This window comes from Microcaecilia unicolor, unplaced genomic scaffold (genome assembly GCF_901765095.1).
Source record: "Microcaecilia unicolor unplaced genomic scaffold, aMicUni1.1, whole genome shotgun sequence".
Lineage (NCBI taxonomy): Eukaryota > Metazoa > Chordata > Amphibia > Gymnophiona > Siphonopidae > Microcaecilia > Microcaecilia unicolor.
In genome coordinates this window covers 80663-100790 of record NW_021963139.1, presented here as the reverse complement: position 1 = coordinate 100790, position 20128 = coordinate 80663, and the positions used below count along the sequence as shown (strand labels likewise).

The 20128-nt window shown below is 42.3% G+C and overlaps 1 protein-coding gene across 1 annotated transcript in view; it reads right to left on the bottom strand.

The window, feature by feature from the left end:
* LOC115458998 (anaphase-promoting complex subunit 1-like) overlaps positions 1-20128 on the bottom strand; it is a gene marked incomplete at its 3' end in the record, with an annotated part of 157761 nt that overhangs the window by 76359 nt on the left and 61274 nt on the right. Inside the window, 3 exon segments of the mRNA XM_030188858.1 lie at positions 4627-4814; positions 11557-11617; positions 18441-18581. Coding sequence (XP_030044718.1) covers positions 4627-4814; positions 11557-11617; positions 18441-18581 — 390 coding nt within the window.

Genomic DNA, 20128 nt, shown 5'->3' with positions numbered 1-20128 from the left:
CCTACCCACCCAAGGCCCCTGATCTCGTACCTCAAACGAAGCAGTAGTGATGTCCACTTGCTCCTGCCTCCTGCGCTGTCAGATTCAAAATGGCAGAAAGATGCACCAGGAAGGGTCAATTTGCCATAATGCAAGAAGAGAAGATCCTTTCCTCATAGTAAGAGAACCTCTCAAGGTAAAAATGTAATGGCATTGTTTTCCTCTTGTAGTTTTTTTTTTTATTAATATTACTTTTTTGTTGTTGTTGTTGTTGTTGTTCTTAGGTTTTGCTGAGGGTTAGCTTTTCTTCACCCCATCTGTTTGCCTTATAATTATTTTATCACTTTGCTTTCCCCTTATTTTCCTATTAGACTTGATCTAATTGTCCCCTCTGTAGGGTGTGTAGAAAGCCAACAATAAAGGTATAAGCTGTATGCACATTAGACTGATTAAGAGAGTTTCTCTGTCATGGCTGAAGTTATCTTGACTTTGAAAAAATATTGTAAACATTTACAAGAATTTTATAATTTATAAGAGTCTTGGGACTCTCATCATATTGTGCACATCTTAGTCTCATCAACTTTTCTATGTTGCTATTTGATTTTATGGAATTGAATTGTACAAAACAGTACCCCTAATGCAGATGAATGCCAAAACATGGCTATAGTAAGTGATATTTCTTCAATTTTGCTTAATACATTGCTATTTTGTTATAATAAACTAATTATTTACCATTTTCATTTTTTATGGAAAAACTGTTACATTCTTTCTGCTATTGTGTTTTTGGGTACAATAATTCTACAGCATGTTTGGTCACTATATTGTACAATTTTTGTATACAAATTAGGACACAGGAAATACAACATACAATCATCAGCTACAACACAAAATGATATGCCATACAATAAGCAGATGAGAGACATTCCTGTATAATCAGTTTATCTGTCTAACTTGCATAAAGACTGGGATTAGTACTTTGGAAAGTACATTAAGTTGGTCTTTCCGTGAAGTCTCAGCTGTCATTCTTTCTAAAATAATACAATTTAAAAAGCATTAGACCTACACAACATACTTTACACTTTCAACATAAAATAAGCCTGTTTTTTTAAATGTACTTTTCAAGTTTTTAATGTGCTTGTTATAGTTCAGTCATGCTGGCTCCTGCTATCAATCAGCTCAGATGATGTCAGCTCCCTTTGACAGCAGTATAAAAGTCTGTGTTTTGATGTGGTTTCCTTCCCTTTCAGCATTTGATAACTTCGACAGAGAGTGGTTTCTAGTTTGAATTCTTTCTTAATGGCATCATCTTTTAATTAATTTATAGTGTTTTACAAAATAAGTCAGCCCCTTTATTTTTAAAAGCAGCTTTTCTACCCTTGCATAGTCAAGCCTTGGCAAATCTTTGGATCTAGCAGCATTAAGGGCAGTTAAAAAAAATGATTATAGTGTTAACACTTACTGACACTACTACTACTTATCATTTCTATAGCGCTACAAGGCATACGCAGCATCATACACCTATTTTGAAAGTGGTAAGGGCTCATGCAGTAATCCTGAGCTAATCAGTTAACACACAGAAACGGACTCTCTCCATTTACAGAAATGCCTCCTTTGCTTAAAAATATAAAATATTTTTTAGCGTGCAGTTACTGCATGTGATTAGGCATTTACCACAGGACTCCTAATCTTGTCCCGCTGTACGCCATTTTAAGTTGCGGTAAGCGCACACTAGTTCTTATCACAGCTCAGTAAAAGGACCCCTATGTGTCCTTCTAAAATGCCCCACCAAAGCTGCAGAAACTGCTTGTTTGTAGCAGATGTACAGATTCACACATTACACCTGTAAATCATGACTTCACTCGCACTACACCCACACTCCGTTCCTGAGCATACCTACACCCAAGTCACATAAAAGTGCGCACATTTTTGTTACCACATGCACTTCTATGCAGGGGTAATATTATAATCTACTAATTATTTCTATAGTGCTACTAGATGTACACTTGTTGGGCAGACTGGATGGACCATGCAGGTCTTTTTCTGCCGTCATCTACTATGTTACTATGTTACACAGCACTGTACATATTATATGCGGGTACCTTCTCTGTCCCTAGAGGGCTCACAATCTAAGTTTTTGTAACTGGGGCAATGGAGGATTAAGTGACTTGCCTAGGGACACTAGTGAAACGGATGCTTTGACATAAGTTACACTAGTAGCTGCAGTGGGAATCAAACCCAGGTTGCCAGGATCAAAGCCCACTGCACTAACCATTAGGCCCCACTCCTTCACTCAGCATTTTACATGTGTATACTAGCATATATACATGAGAAAGTGTTTATAAAAGTTATCATAGTAACATAGTAAATGATGGCAGATAAAAAATCACCTGTACGATCCATCCAGTCTGCCCAACAAGATAAACTCACTTTACATTGTATGCAATGTATACCCAAGTTTGATTTGTCCTTGCCATTTTCAGGGCACAGACCATAGAAGTCTTGTCATCTAAACAACATAAGAAGCCACTTTCAGTTCTTTTCTGTCCAGAAGTGAAGACTTCAAGAGCAGGACAAACCTTCATTGAGCCTTCTGTCTAGAACTAAGAAACACTGTGATAGTTTTCAGTTATCTGTCAATCAAGTTACAGGAACTGATTAAAGAGAGAAGTTGAAAAGGGTCCTATTATCACACAGTTTGAAGTGTGATTCATCTAAGCAACACAGGCACTTAAGAAGCCACACTTTCAGATCTTCTCTGTCCTGAAGTGAGGACTTCCAGAGCAGGACAAATCTTCATTGTTAAGTTATTTGCTAGGAAATTGCTTTTAAACTTGGGAAAGGTTGATTTAGAATTAAATAGCTTATCTAAGTGTCTTTATTTTTAAGTTACTCTACTAATTTAGCAAAGACAGTTTAAGGAATGTAGGGTTTTCTTTCTTTGTTTAGCATTTAAATTCTCTATTACAGTTTCACAGGCTAGCAGTTAAGGGACTATTCTAGAGTTTACCATAGCATCAGTGTAGAGCAGAACTAACAGTCACAGGAAACCCCAGTATAGAGTTTTAACTTTAATTTTGCAGCACAGCTTAGCCAGTTCACATAAGGAATACAGAGCTGATAGTTACAGGAAACCCCAGTTTAGAGATTTAACTTTAGTCTTGCAGCACAACTTAGTTTCCATAGTATAAAACCCTTTCCCTATAGTTTTAAAACTTTAACTTTCTGCCACACACTGCATCATTAACAGACAGTCTCTAGAAGGCGCAGCAGGTTAGGGCTCTTCAGTTTGGAAGAGAGACGGATGAGGGGAGATACGATTGAGGTCTACAAAAGCCTGAGTGGTGTAGAACGAGTAAGAAAATCAGTTTTTTTACTCATTCCAAAAGTACAAAGACTAGGGGACACTCAAGGAAGTTACATGGAAATACATTTAAAAGAAATAGGAGGAAATATTTTTTCAGTCAATGAATAGTTAAGCTCTGGAACTCTGCCGGAGGATGGAGTTAGCTTAGCTGGGTTTAAAAAAGGTTTGGACAAGTTCCTGGAGGAAAAGTCCATAGTCTGATATTAAGACAGACATGGGAAGCAACTGCTTGCCCTGGGATTTGTAGTATGGAGTGCTGCCACAATTTGGGTTTCTGTCAGATACTTGTGACCTGGCTTGGCCACTATTTGGAAAACAGGATACCGGTCTAAATGGACCACTGTTCTGACCCAGTATGGCTACTCTTATATTCTTATGTTCTCTTTCTTTTATACCCCATTATATGGAAAAGCACTGTGCAGTCAGGGGATTTTAGAATGTCAGTCAACTGTAAACACTGAAATGTAATTTATCCTTTTATTCTGTATTTTAGGTTGCTGGAGTTCACAGATATGATGAACAGGTATGTACTACAGATCATATGGTTTCTGGTCATTAACTGACATTATTTTGTGGTGCTTGCAGTTTAGTCTTATGTTTTTATCACACAGCTCCCATTTGCACTGCCCCCAACCACCTTGAGAAAAGGTTACAGTCATGAGTTTCCTAACCTTAATTTTTCATCATCTCTCTATAAAACTTTGAATATCCATTCCCCTGCTCACTTGGTCGAGCGGATTTTCATGGCTGGTGGATGGTGCTGAATGGAGCTAGGAAAAGATGGTGCTTTGCCCTTGTACAGTCCTCTTACATGGAGGAGAGTAAATGGACTGTACAAGGGCAAGTGAGAAAAACAGGGCTACCAGGGTGAGTGGGGGTAGAAGAGAGGGAGCGGGCTGTACAGGGGTGAGGAAGAGTGCAGAGGGGGAAGGAAGGACAGTGTATTTCTTCCATGGTGATGTCATGAAGTAAATATTTAATCTCTGCATGGCTTCCTCAGAATATTTGCTATTTAGAAATGTCTAGATAGTAATGTCAAAGAACATGAAACATAACAAAATACTAACACATTTATATGAAAATGTGCTGAAGCTACATTCAACTCCAGTTCTAAAATTTTGAGGGCAAGAAAAAATACAATTTTGCAATTAGTTTAATAAGTGGAAATTTGTTCAGTCCAACAGAAAATAATATAACATTAATAAAACCATACAATATGATACCAGAAAGCTCACTGTACTTTGTGTTCTAAAACAAATAGCCAACCTCATTACTGTACTTACATTCTGTGTCCAGGCTAATCTGTCTGTATTATATCCCATCATATTCATGAGACAAGTCACAAACAGGGTCCACTCAGAATGATTGCTGGGGCCGCCTGGGGCATTCAGTGCATTATACCATTTAACAAGCATTTGCACAGCTATCTCCTTTGGCAAGATGTATTTAATTGCCTGTAGGCACCTTCGAACTGTAGGGACAGAAGGAAAATAGATTCAGGAAGATAACATTCACACACTGTAAAAGAAATCCCCAATTGTACTAAAACTAACCTAGTCTAGTCATTGGAGGGAGAAGGAAGCTTTATATAAGAGTAGATCTCAACCTGAGCTGCAGAACTGGTCAGGTCTCTTGCTCATATGCATGCAGACTCTGGGGACGGGTTGGGATGGGTTAAATTCCAGCGGGGACGGGTGGGGATGGGTAAGATTCCAGCGGGGACGGGTGGGGATGGGTAAGATTCCAGCAGGGACAGGCGGGGATGGGTAAGATTTCTGTCCCCGTGCAACTCTCTAATGCAGAGATCCTTTTGTAAGTTTGAGAGCATTAAACTGAATTGAATAGAGGACATTCCCTATATGCCACCTTCACTGTTCAATATCACTTTATCAGAGGGGGGGGGGGGGTCATTTTTTTAAAGCATATTTTGCTTGTAAAATATTTTTTATTTTTATGTTTTCCATGCAGAAAATGACAGTTATAAAATTAGGAACACTTAGGGATTCCCCTTGGGAGGACCTTGAGGTCTCAAAGGTGTGTAAAGGGATAACATTCTTTAAGTAATTTGGCTCGTTTCATCTAAGAACACTGAATATCAGAGAAAGGGTTTTAAGTACTGTAAAGTAGTGGCAGAGAGAGGTTTTAGCATGCAAATTCTTTGTGGTCAGACCAAAGCGCAGGGCATTACAGTAGCCACACCATTACACTGTTACAGCATTAACCTCTGTGATCAGTCTTGTCTTACTGATATATGGACAGAGAATTAGTAATCACCACAGGTGATAAAAACAACTTTAAAAAGATTGTCTTAACATGCAAGATGTCTTGATATGCAACATATAAGCAACAACTTCAGCAGTACCGAAAGTTATTTATCTGCAATTTCAGAAGTAGCTCATAGTTCCCAAAAGGGATTTTGTTGGCAGGTGTATGCCCACGCAGAGCTACTTACCTGTTGCAGGGGTTTCTCTGTAAACAGCAGGGAAATACAGCCAAACTTGAGGGTGACAACTTGATGGCTCCCACCCAGAACTACTCTCTCCTATAGCTCAGGAAAGTCTTCCTAAGCATGGGTGAGGACTCCAAGTCAGCACACCTTCCATTCTGACCTTCAGTCAATATCAAGCTCAGTAAATTGTTTTATACAGGAGGAGAAGGGGTGGGTAACTGCGGTAGAATTCCCATACTTTGTACTAAGAATCCCCATTACTGGTAAGCAACTCTGCTTTCAAGTTCTTAACATAGACAATAGGAAAATAGCAAGCAAACCTGTGGGCAATTACCAAGCTGATCATTTTTGTTATTTATAATCATTTTTTTAGTTTTTTAAGCAATTTCACTGCTTCTTGGTCTCATTGGGCAAACTTTGACCTTTGGAGCCTCTACATCAATTGTGCTCAGCTGCCTTTGGTATTTTCACCACAAAATGTTGTTATTGAGGCTGCTTTTCAAGAGAGAAGGTATGTAATTATTGATTGTCTTCCTGATCAGGTGCTGATATGGCAAAAAAGAAAAACTTTTGGTAATATTTGCTATAGTAGTTTTCCCTGTTTGGGTGTTTATAAAGCAAACTTTAAAGCCATGCTTTTTCCAACAGCTTGTCTTGTGTTTTATTAGATACTGTTGAGATAATGTTATTTTGGATGGTAACTTTCATAGAGCTATTTTATATCAATGTGTACAAGGCTTGAATGAATATGCTCAATATGTGTTTGTTTGGGGGGGTTTTTTTCCCAGCTGTTTTAAGTCCAGTAGGTGGATTGTTTAGACTGCACCACTGGGGTATATACTATTATTTATTTATTCATGTTGAGTATATGTGTATGGATGGTATACAACTATATATGTTTGCATTATGTGGTTTTTTAGAGGTTATGTTATGTTGACTTATGATTTACACTTATATGCCTTTATATATTTCATAACAATTGGTATTTTCAAGCCCCCAATGCAGCCCTTTAGGAGGGCAAAATGCAGCAGTATGAGGTTAAAGACTACTTACTTATTTTCATGTGGTGAATAAATTTTTTTTTTAGGAAACTTCTGTGGCAATTTGCTTCACGACAAATGAAGGTTTACTAGAGATGTTTTGAAGCCAGAGCTGGTCCAGATCATTGTCCAGAATAGGACAGTAGAAGAGGCCCTGGCAGTTAACCTCATAACAGTGTGCAAAATAAGACCATTTAAGCTGCAAGACTATTATCAATGATCTGGTGGTTGAGTTTATTTTATTTTTTTATTTTTGTTACATTTGTACCCCGCGCTTTCCCACTCATGGCAGGCTCAATGCGGCTTACATATAATATACAGGTACTTATTTGTACCTGGGGCAATGGAGGTTGATAGTTTGAGTAGGCTTTAACAATGATCCTTTACCTACACTGCAGTTTCTTCTGAGTTTTAACAAAAATGGTTGTTCTCCATACAGGCCAATATGCCAGGCCAACTCGAACTGCTGTCACTGCAGACCTAACTCATGACTATTCATTGTGGATATCCTGAAAACCCAATGGGACTAGGTGTGCCCCGAGGACTGGGTTGGGAATGGCTGCCTCAGAGACTTTAATTCAAGACAACTCTATTTCTGCTTACTTTTATGCAGATGATGCTCTCAGACTTCATTCAGGACCCAAACAACCAGATCTCTTTGCTCTCCAATCCTGCCTCAAATCTGTTGATGCCTAGCTGCATTCAAATCATCTCCTTTGCAACCTCTCATACACCATCACTTTGTGGATTACTGGTCAACCTCCACACCCACCCTTTGCTCGTACCCTACATAGCACCCTGTTACCTCTGGTTAACTCCTTGAAATACCTGGGAGCTACCCTTGACCCAGTCCCCCCCCCCCCCCCCCCACGGCATTTGGCCCCAAAACAGTGCCCTGGCTTGCATAACCATTTAGATTCAGAAGCCAAAAAGAGCCAGAGGACACCCCCCCAAACAAATAGACATAGGGAGGGTAGCAGAGATATGCCCACCCAACCCCTCCAAGCCACTGAGAGCTCTCCTGCTGCACTGTAACAGAAGAACAAAAACAGCAAGAACTTAAAATGGCTGCTCTTCCCAGCTGAAGACGTCAGGACCGCTGCTTTAGTATAGGGAGAAGGGCAGGCATATCTGGCAGCTCTCCAACTCCCCCCACGTAGTTCCAATGTCAGAAACAGCCCACCACCGGAGGGGCAGACAGAGCTGGCGGCTGTGCTGAATTACCAGCTCTTGCAGACTGAACAGCGTCTACCAGCAGGCATACCCAGCCATGTCACAGGCCTGTCTCTCCACTAAAGCAGGCTTGGCCCCATGCTCCAGCATCTCTGCCATCCCCCTGCTCTCTGAGGGTGCGCTGTGGGTGCTTTCATTTTTTTTTTTTAACTGTCTGGGAGCTGCAAGGAAGCTCAGGAGAAACATCCCCCCCCCCCCCCCAAACAGGCTATGAGGGGCAGAGGGATGGGGACTTGGGCATCTCTGGCAGGGCTGAGTCAAGCGCTCACCCAGTGGACACTAAAAAGCAAAACTGAGGGCAGCAGTGTTCAATCATGTCTAGCCTGGGGTCCAGGTAACCTGGGAGTGGCTGTTAGGCTTAATCTCTCTGTGCGACCTTGGCCAGAAGAGCAGGAAGCTAAGCCAGGGACCAGAAGCTGCAGCCTGAACAACCTACCATCTACTAGAGCAGGAGTTCTCAACCCTGTCCTTGGGACACACCTAGCCACTCAGGTTTTCAGGATATATATATGCATGAGATAAACATATGCATGAGATAAATTTGCATTCTCTGCCTCCATTGTATGCAGATCTAGTACATATTCATCTCATGCATATGTTTATGTTTATTTAAAACTTGATATACCACTTTTACATTGCAATAGGTCAACGCTGTTAACAATGCAAATAAACACAAAATCAAAGAAAAGCACCTTCATATAATAAAGGATATTCATTATGGGTATCCTGAAAACCTGTCTGGTTGGGCGTGTCCTGAGGACGGGTTGAGAACCCCCGTACTCGAGGTAGAGAAAAATAATGCAGATTTTCTGAGCACTAGCGCGATATACCGGTCAGTTCATTGGAAAAGAACAACCAGTTGTTTCTCTAGCTCCATCTGCTGGTAGCAGAAGATAACATTCACTTGTTCAGAACGGTGCAGCCAGATGACAAGGAATAATAATTTGTCTGCCATGTGAAGAATACAACTAAGAAAATGTTCCCATTCTATGTGGAAACTGAAAAGAGTAAAACCTTACTTCTCAAGGGCAATCTTTCGCAACCTGGTATAGTCAATGGTATTAAGTCATCTAGACTATTGCAATGCACTTTATGTTGGGTGTAAAGAACAGACCATCAAAAAATTTCAAACAGCCCAGAATACCGCAGCTAGACTCATATTTGGGAAAACAAAATATGAAAGTGCAAAACCCTTGAGAAAGAAATTACACTGGCTCCCACTTAAAGAACGCACCACGTTCAAGATCTGCACAATTGTTCATAAAATCATCTACGGAGATGCCCCGACCTACATGCTAGACCTAGTGGACCTACCACCCAGAAACATCTTCCCACACCTTTCTCAACCTACACTTCCCCAGTTGCAAGGGATTAAAATACAAACTAACTCACGCGACCAGTTTTTCTTATATGGGCACACAGATGTGGAATGCACTTCCAACTCACCTGAGAACGATCAACGAACTAACTAACTTCCGCAAATCTCTGAAGACTTACCTCTTTGACAAAGCCTATAACGAGAACCCATAGCTAACCTCAACACAGCACCTTTCAACTTCAGGCAGAATGTATCTTTCCACAATTACTTGATCAAATTCTTTTGTCTTCCTTGACTACTTTGTAACACCAAAATGTACACTTTGTAACATCATATGTACACTTTATCCTGTATGGCGCTGCCACAACAGGTCTTTGTAAGCCACACTGAGCCTGCAAATAGGTGGGAAAATGTGGGATACAAGTGAAATAAATAAATAAAAATAAATTTAAAATGAAGTCAATTGAGAATATCATGCAAAGTGTAAATTTAAGGTTTTTGAACTTTCCATTGGTACCTAATGTGTTTGTAAGAAACAGATTAGAAGATATTGTCCGGAAACTTTACAGATTCCACAAGACTCCTAAATTGCAAGCATATTTTTTGCCAAATTATATCATACTTCCTTAATTGCTGCTACAAGTATTGTCTCTGGGAAGTTTGTAGTTTCTCTCTCTCTCATACTATAGATAAAAAATTTTGTTAAAATTCTACTTTAAATTTAAAGATATATGGGGAAGATGATCTTGGTGTTACCAGATGTTTCACGTGAAACTCTCAAAGTTGGCGTAAGCAGTTTCTGTTACTCTGTCCTAGAGTGCTCCAAATTGGGGCTACTTTTTACCTTAAATTTCCCTGTAAGTGCATAATCCTATATAATAATTCTCACCTCCAACGTTCTATGCTTGGGACCGTGGCTCCCTGGAGGTGGTCTGCTAGGCAGACACGCACTGACGTCACTGACGTCAGACGCACGCAGAGGAACTTCCAGAGAAGATGATTGAGGAAGCAAGGCGAAGGGCACAACAGCACTTCAGCTGTCGGGGGTTTGGGTCCCCCGTCAGCACAGGTAGTATCCAACGGCAGCGGGGGGGGGGGGGGGGGGGGGGGGGGAGAAATTGTCTGCCTAGGGCCTGTTTCCTTGCCTTCAGGAACGGGCCTTTTTTACTAGTATGTTATAAATCTCATAAGAATGTTTTTTGGGAACCTACTCATCTGTTCACCTTCTTGGCTACCAAGACTGTTTCTGTATTGGCCTCACCACTTGGGGTTACCGAAGTACATAAGTACTGCCATGCTGGGAAAAGATATGGTTAAATTGATACTTGTATTCTTCCTATGGTACTTTAGTTTTTTCTTTTCTTTTTTTTCTTTAGATCTCTTAGTTATATTGATTCCTCCTAAATTTGTGGGTTTGAGCTATTATGTTTACCTTGCTTAATGTATTTAAATTTCTTTATTATAACTGGAAGAGTATCATCTTTTTCCTTGTAGCTACCTGTACAAGCTGTTTTGCTTGTATATTGAAAACTTATAAATTTAAAAAACAAAGAAACCAAACCATTCAAAAACTTAAATACTGAACAGGTTGTTTTGAACTTGATATGCATAACCAGTATAGCTGAATTGTCAATGACATAACTCTGTCAAGTTTTTAAAGAGACAAAATCGGGATATCCTGCTTGTCCTTGGAGAAATATACATACATTTCTGCATGTCCTTATATGTATTTTACAAAACACTCCACACATTCACCAGAACTGAGTATGCCTCAACTTTGACATTTCAATTCCAATCTCAATGTTCTATGGAAAAATGGGCCTTTAAATGTCATAGTTATGGAACACTAAAAAGGTCATTTTTGTTTTTTTTCTTTCAATCCTGCACGCCTTAAGGAAAATTTCAGTGTCATTCTATAAATCAGTTCCAATGGAGATAGCTTTCTTCCTTACTGAGGACAACAATGCATGGTCTGTGGTACACCCAAAACCCAACGTACGTTTTTCAATTTCAGTGCTGCAGACAGTCTGCTCTTTTCTCCATTAAGAGTGTAATACCATTTTCAACCACCCACCATAAACTCAGACAAAGGAATTTCATACTGATTTCAAAGCAAAAATGCATTCTCTCTCTATGCACTAGTGTGCTTTGTTTTTCTGATTTTGACGCTTACCTAGTTCAGAAGTAGCAATTTCTGGGATAGTAATCCTAACCATTGAGCCACTCCTGAGTTCCTAGAGAACATAATTAGAAATAAAAGTCAAGATTGCTTCACTGATGGTAAATTAAAACGTTTTTCAATCTCCCAATGTTCTACTCCACAGTAATGTTAAAACAACATTATTTACTGATTTCTTATATATATTTTCAAAAATCCTTGGAACAGTTTTTTTAAGGAAGACAACCAAATTTACAAAATTTTACCTTTCCAAGAGAGCATGAAAACTTTAGCACTATTATAAATATGGATATCACAATAAATTCCTTAGTAGCAGAAACCTCTGGAATCAGCCTATCCTGAATGAGTACCAAGCAGTACTAGTGCTAGTAGGGAATAAAGATTTCCAAGTATTAGTTTCTTGGGAAACTGATGGGCCAATACTCAAAGGGGCATACAGGTTCAGCGGCTGTCGCCAACATATAAGGCCCCTACTAATGCCACCATGCTGAGTCAGACCAAAGTCCAGAGCCCAGCCAGTGTGGGTTGCAAGTACCCAGCAGATCCCAACAAGTAGATCTATTTCCCACAGTTGATTTCCAGGCATGAGAAATGGCTCTCTCAAGTCTACCTGGCTAATAGTTATTTATGGAATTTTCCTCCATGAACTTATTCAATCCTCTTTCGAATTCCACTATGTTGGTTTCCTTAACCACATCCTCAGGCAACAGATTCCACAGCTTAACTATGAGCTGTATAAAAATTTTAAAATTCTACTGCAGCGAAATAGTGGGTTTTTCAGCACGTGAATTATAAGAATACTAGTAAGAGATGCCCGTTTCTGGAAAAAATGAAACGGGCGCTAGCAGGGTAATCCCTCCCCCCTCCGTCCTCCCTCCCCCCCCGTCCTACTACTACTACTACTTAACATTTCTAGAGCGCTACTAGGGTTACGCAGCGCTGTACAATTTAACAAAGAGAGACAGTCATAAGTACATAAGTACATAAGTAGTGCCATACTGGGAAAGACCAAAGGTCCATCTAGCCCAGCATCCTGTCACCGACAGTGGCCAATCCAGGTCAAGGGCACCTGGCACGCTCCCCAAACGTAAAAACATTCCAGACAAGTTATACCTAAAAATGCGGAATTTTTCCAAGTCCATTTAATAGCGGTCTATGGACTTGTCCTTTAGGAATCTATCTAACCCCTTTTTAAACTCCGTCAAGCTAACCGCCCGTTCCACGTTCTCCGGCAACGAATTCCAGAGTCTAATTACACGTTGGGTGAAGAAAAATTTTCTCCGATTCGTTTTAAATTTACCACACTGTAGCTTCAACTCATGCCCTCTAGTCCTAGTATTTTTGGATAGCGTGAACAGTCGCTTCACATCCACCCGATCCATTCCACTCATTATTTTATACACTTCTATCATATCTCCCCTCAGCCGTCTCTTCTCCAAGCTGAAAAGCCCTAGCCTTCTCAGCCTCTCTTCATAGGAAAGTCGTCCCATCCCCACTATCATTTTCGTCGCCCTTCGCTGTACCTTTTCCAATTCTACTATATCTTTTTTGAGATACGGAGACCAGTACTGAACACAATACTCCAGGTGCGGTCGCACCATGGAGCGATACAACGGCATTATAACATCCGCACACCTGGACTCCATACCCTTCCTAATAACACCCAACATTCTATTTGCTTTCCTAGCCGCAGCAGCACACTGAGCAGAAGGTTTCAGCGTATCATCGACGACGACACCCAGATCCCTTTCTTGATCCGTAACTCCTAACGCGGAACCTTGCAAGACGTAGCTATAATTCGGGTTCCTCTTACCCACATGCATCACTTTGCACTTGTCAACATTGAACTTCATCTGCCACTTGCACGCCCATTCTCCCAGTCTCGCAAGGTCCTCCTGTAATCGTTCACATTCCTCCTGCGACTTGACGACCCTGAATAATTTTGTGTCATCGGCGAATTTAATTACCTCACTAGTTATTCCCATCTCTAGGTCATTTATAAATACATTAAAAAGCAACGGACCCAGCACAGACCCCTGCGGGACCCCACTAACTACCCTCCTCCACTGAGAATACTGGCCACGCAATCCTACTCTCTGCTTCCTATCTTTCAACCAGTTCTTAATCCATAATAATACCCTACCTCCGATTCCATGACTCTGCAATTTCTTCAGGAGTCTTTCGTGCGGCACTTTGTCAAACGCCTTCTGAAAATCCAGATATACAATATCAACCGGCTCCCCATTGTCCACATGTTTGCTTACCCCCTCAAAAAAAATGCATTAGATTGGTGAGGCAAAACTTCCCTTCACTAAATCCGTGCTGACTTTGTCTCATCAGTCCATGTTTTTGTATATGCTCTGCAATTTTATTCTTAATAATAGCCTCCACCATCTTGCCCGGCACCGACGTCAGACTCACCGGTCTATAATTTCCCGGATCTCCTCTGGAACCCTTCTTAAAAATCGGAGTAACATTGGCTACCCTCCAGTCTTCCGGTACTACACTCGATTTTAGGGACAGATTGCATATTTCTAACAGTAGCTCCGCAAGTTCATTTTTTAGTCCCTGCTCAAAGAGCTTACAATCTAATAGACAAGTGAACGGTCTGTCCGATAGGGGCAGTCAAATTGGGGCAGTCTGGATTCACTGAACGGTAAGGGTTAGGTGCCGAACGCAGCATTGAAGAGGTGGGCTTTAAGCAAAGACTTGAAGACGGGCAGGGAGGGGGCTTGGCGTAAGGGTTCAGGAAGGTTGTTCCAAGCATAGGGTGAGGCGAGGCAGAATGAGCGGAGCCTGGAGTTGGCGGTGGTGGAGAAGGGTACTGAGAGGAGGGATTTATCCTGTGAACGGAGGTTACGGGCGGGAACGTAAGGGGAGATGAGGGTAGAGAGGTAGTGAGGGGCAGCAGACTGAGTGCATTTGTAGGTAAGAAGGAGAAGCTTGAATTGAATGCGGTATCTGATCGGAAGCCAGTGAAGTGACCTGAGGAGAGGGGTGATATGAGTATATCGGTTCTGGCGGAATATGAGACGTGCAGCAGAGTTCTGAACAGACTGAAGGGGGGATAGATGGCTAAGTGGGAGGCCGGTGAGGAGTAAGTTGCAGTAGTCCAGGCGAGAGGTAATGAGAGCGTGGAAGAGATTTCGGGTGGTGTGTTCAGAGAGGAAAGGGCGAATTTTGCTGATGTTAAAGAGGAAGAAGCGACAGGTCTTGGCTATCTGCTGGATATGCGCAGAGAAGGAGAGAGAGGAGTCAAAGATGACTCAGAGGTTGCGGGCAGATGAGACGGGGAGGATGAGGGTGTTATCAACTGAGATAGAAAGTGGAGGAAGAGGAGAAGCGGGTTTTGGTGGAAAGACGATAAGCTCGGTCTTGGACATGTTCAGTTTCAGGTGGCGGTTGGACATCCAGGCAGCAATGTCGGATAAGCAGGCCGATACCTTTGCCTGGGTCTCCGCGGTGATGTCTGGTGTGGAGAGATACAACTAGGTATCATCAGCATAGAGATGATACTGGAAACCATGAGATGAGATCAGGGAGCCCAGGGAAGAGGTGTAGATTGAGAAGAGAAGGGGTCCAAGGACCGATCCCTGGGGAACACCAACAGATAAGGGGATGGGGGTGGAGGAAGATCCATGAGAGTGAACTTTGAAGGTGCGGTGGGAGAGATAGGAGGAGAACCAGGAGAGGACAGAGCCCTGGAACCCAAATGAGGACAGTGTGGCAAGAAGTAAGTCATGATTGACAGTGTCAAAAGCGGCGGATAGATCCAGGAGGATGAGGATGGAGTAGTGGCCTCTGGATTTGGCAAGGAACAGGTCATTACAGACTTTAGAAAGTGCTGTTTCTGTCGAGTGAAGAGGGCAAAAACCGGATTGAAGCGGATCAAGGATGGCATGAGAGGAGAGAAAATCAAGGCAGCGGCTGTGGACTGCGCGCTCAAGTGTCTTGGAGAGGAAGGGTAGGAGGGAGATGGGGCGGTAGTTGGAGGGACAGGTAGGGTCTAGTGATGGTTTTTTGAGGAGTGGCGTGACTACAGCATGCTTGAAGGTGTCGGGGACAGTTGCAGTGGAGAGAGAGAGGTTGAGGATATGACAGATGGAGGGGGTGATAGTAGGAGAGATGGTGTTAAGTAAGTTGGTGGGGATGGGATCAGAGGAACAAGTGGTGCATTTTGAGGAGGAAAGAAGGCGGGCGGTTTCCTCCTCAGAGATATCAGGAAAGGAGGAGAAGGAGGTCTGGGTTGGTTGGTTGAGGGAGAGGGTTGAAGGGTGAAGAGGAGGAGGTGGCTTGGTAGTGAACTCAAGGTTGATCTTTTGCACCTTGTCGCAAGTAGTCAGCCAGTGATTGAGGAGAGAGTGACGGGGGGGTGGGAGCGGAGGGCACTTTGAGGAGGGAGTTAAGGGTGGCGAAGAGACGACGAGGGTTAGAGCTGAGAGAATTAGTCAATTGGGTGTAATAGTCCTGTTTGGCAAGGAATAGTGAGGACTGGAAGGAGGATAGCATGAATTTGTAGTGAAGGAAATCTGAATGGGTGCGAGATTGCCTCCAGAGGCGTTCAGCAGATCGGGCGCAGGAGCGAAGGTAACGGATGCAAGGGGTCAGCCAGGGCTGGGGATTAGTACGCCTTGTGGGACGGGAGGTGGATGGTGCAAGGGTGTCCAGAGCAGAGGAGAGAGTGGCATTGTAAGCGGAGACAGCCTCGTCAACAGACTCAGAGGACATGATGGAGGGGAGGAGATTAGAAATACTAGATGATAAGGTGGGAGGGTCAATAGTCTGGAGATTCCTGGAAGTAGTGGTTAATGTTGGGCGGGGCTGAGGGGGAGGGTGAAGAAGTGTGAAGGTGATCAGGTGATGATCAGAGACAGGAAGAGCTGAGGTGTGGAAATTGGAGGGTGAGCCAGAAGAGGAGAGGACGAGGTCAAGGCAATGGCCATCACGGTGAGTAGGGGTGGTGGAACATAGCTGGAGGTTGAAGGAGGATGTTAGAGTGAGGAACTGAGAAGCGTGAGAGTTGGACAGGTCATCAACGTGTATGTTGAAGTCTCCGAGAATGAGGGATGGAGATGAGGGTTCAAGAAAAACAGAAAGCCAGGCATCGAAGTCGGTGATGAAGGAAGGGAGGGATTTATCAGGGGGGCGGTAAATGACTGCCACTCTGAGTGGCAACGGGTAGAATAGACGGATGGAGTGGACTTCAAAGGATGAGAAGCAGTGAGACTGAGTTAGGAGGAGGGGTTGGAAGCTACAGGAGGGCGAGAGTAGTAACCCGACGCCTCCTCCACGGCCAACTAGGCGGGGAGTATGGGAGAAGAGATAGCCTCCATGGCATAGAGTCCTCCCTCCCGAGTTGCAGACACCCCCTCCGTGCCTCCGTTCCGAGTGGCACACCTCTCCTCTTCCTCCCTTCGTCCCTCAGTGACGTGTTGCGAGGGCCGCCCCGCCCTCAACGTCATCGCGTTTTGACGCGAGGGCGGAGCTACAGTGACTGGAGCCTGCAGGCCAAACCGGATATCTCGGGCGCCTCAAGTTTCCGGCTTGAGGCTTCAAAGTGCCTTTTATATATATAGATTTCATGAAGTGTAATTTTCTAGTTTTTGTGTTAATGGCAGGTTAAACAACCACTCTCTATCTATCCATTCCACCACATTCATGATTTTATGAACTTCTATCCACTCTCAGTTGTCTATTCTCCAAGCTGAAAAAGCCTTAACCTGTTGCATTCCTTTATTTTTGTTACCCTTCTATGAACCTTTAGTTCTGCTGTATCCTTTTCAGACTGCACTTGCTCATATAGTGTAATGTGTGCCTAACATGACAATCAACAAATCAGCTACAATATTCTGGACAACCTACAGTGGTCTCAAGGATTTATTTGGCTGGCCTTACATAATAAATTACAGAAGTCCAAACATGAATATTACTTAAGACAACAGAGACTTGGACGAGTATAATCAAAATCTAAGGAACATCTTGAAAATCACAGCCTTCTAAGATAAGGGGTCCCCAGAACTATGTCCCACAGCCAAATTTTATACAGCAGGTGTCAACAAAGAAGCAGGTTACACTCAGCTCTTAGAGAGAGAGAGAGACTATCATCACAGGTATGCAATCAGCAGCTGCTGCCTATTCTAATACCAACTGCCCTTACCAGCATCTTGAGCACATATAAAAATCGCATTAACATTCCCTCTCAATGACGATCTCACGAGCCTCAGATGTTCATCCTCCACCTCTTCTTCCCCCCATCACAGACTTCCCATATCTGATCCCCTTAACTATCAGCCGTATGAAAAAGTAGGGAACTGATCCAGATAAAAATGGGAGAGAAAAAAGGAGCAACATTCCTGAACATTTGAAAGACAAACCATCAGTAATATTTCTAGATTTCCCAGAAGTTAGTAATAACAGCCTAATCTGCCATCTCCCCATTTTCCCAGAATTTCAAATCAGGAGAGGCCCCTGTACTCCACCTACTCAAAGTCTGAGAGAACCTTCCAATCCTGAATGTAACTCACCTTGAGCTGCTACTGAAAAAGTGTGAGCAAAATCCAAATAAATAAATAAAATCCCCACCCCCCTGCCAATGATTTGAAATACACTGTAGTTCCATATAAAGGTGAACAATTGAGTCCCACAGGATCTAAACCTTGACCGTATTTATGCAACCCCACATTATATAAGGTCTACAGTGTATGGAGACCTCACCTTAAATCATTTCCATATCTACCCTTTTCTTCAGCTGAGCCCCAATTTCTATAATAAACCAGAACACACAAAAGGGGAGATTTCCACACAAGAAATTCTACACACAAAAGGGGAGATTTCCACACAAGAAATTCTACACACAGACAGACATTAAAAAATCTTACCAGCGTCACTCTGTTATGAACAGGATCTCTCACTGTATGAATGTAAGTTCCAACCTGCTGGAAAGTGCAATCATCTACATAAGAGGATTCAGGAAGTGTAGAAGTACTGCTCAGTTCAGGAACAGGAGACAACAGCATTGCCTGGTAATTGAAGAGAACAGCACATTTTATGGATCACTCACTAATTACTTTGTAGGTGGGCAATACTAGCAACAGAACTTTCCTCTTTATTACCATAAATAAATAAGTTTTACTGGGCATCAGGCATATGTGGACATGGAGAAGGGGGAAAAAAAAACACCAAACAAAATAACACACACACACACAACCCACCTCCGTCAAAGTTCTAATGTATTTTTTATTTTAATTTACTCTACATGGTTCATAACAAAACAACAAACATAACATTAGAACGTGAGCCCTTACTGACACCTATTTTGTAGGCTGTAAGTTCATGCACTAATCCTGTGCGGCAATGTAGATATTCTAGCTGATTAACACAAAAATGCCCATTCTCCACCCTCCAGACACACCCTCTCCACAGAAAAATAAAAAATTTCAGATTGTACACACAGATTGCAAAATCACCATGAAAGGAAATTTGTATTAACACCACCAAATCTGAATTTGCATTAATATTTTCCTACCAGGTAATCAAATGGTGGAATATGCTTCCAAATTATTTATCAGTAACAAATCACCCAACTCTCTACATATTACTTATTCACAAACAGTAGTAGAAGATTGTTATTGAATCAGTCAGAACCGCATGCTACCACCACATTGGCATTATGCTTAAGCCAAACTATTGATCTAGGTGGGCATGTCATCGTCATCGATCCAATTTTGTATATTTTTTTTGTATAAATGTTTATATATATATATATATATATATGTGCTCAGTTTCCTAAATGGAAAAACACAAAAATACTTAGCTCCATATGATTTTTCTTTTTCACCCCAGTGTTCCATAAGATAATCCAAAATCAATCAGGAGACTTGTCTTATCAAATTAGTCTCCTGACTGATGACGATTACATGCCCACCTAGATCAATAGTTTGGCTTAAGCATAATGCCAATGTGGTGGTAGCATGCTGTTCTGACTGATCCAATAACAATCTTCTACTACTGTTTGTGAATAAGTAATATGTAGAGAGTTGGGTGCTTTGTTACTGATATATGTTTACCCCCTCCTGTTTGAAGTAATCAGGGTGCTAAAAATATTGAGGTTCCAAATTATTTATAGCATCAGTCAACTTACCGTATTTTTCGGACTATAAGACACACCGGACCATAAGACGCACCTAGGTTTTAGAGGAGGGAAATAGGAAAAAAAAATTTTACTTTTTCCCTCCTCTAAAACCTAGGTGCTCCGGTGCGTCTTGTCCGAGTTTTGGATCGCCGTCCCCTACTTACGCGATGCCATGTTCCCTGGTGGTCTAGTGACATCGGGGCAGGAAAGAGCCCCCTCTTTCCTGCCCATCGCGCTGCTCTCCGTGCTCCTGACTGCTTCCTGACGGTCTCGGCGAGATTCAAAATGGCCGCCAAGAATCTCGGCAGCCATTTTGAATCTCGCCGAGACCGTCAGGAAGCAGTCAGGAGCACGGAGAGCAGCGCGATGGGCAGGAAAGAGGGGGCTCTTTCCTGCCCCGACGTCACTAGACCACCAGGGAACATGGCATCGCGT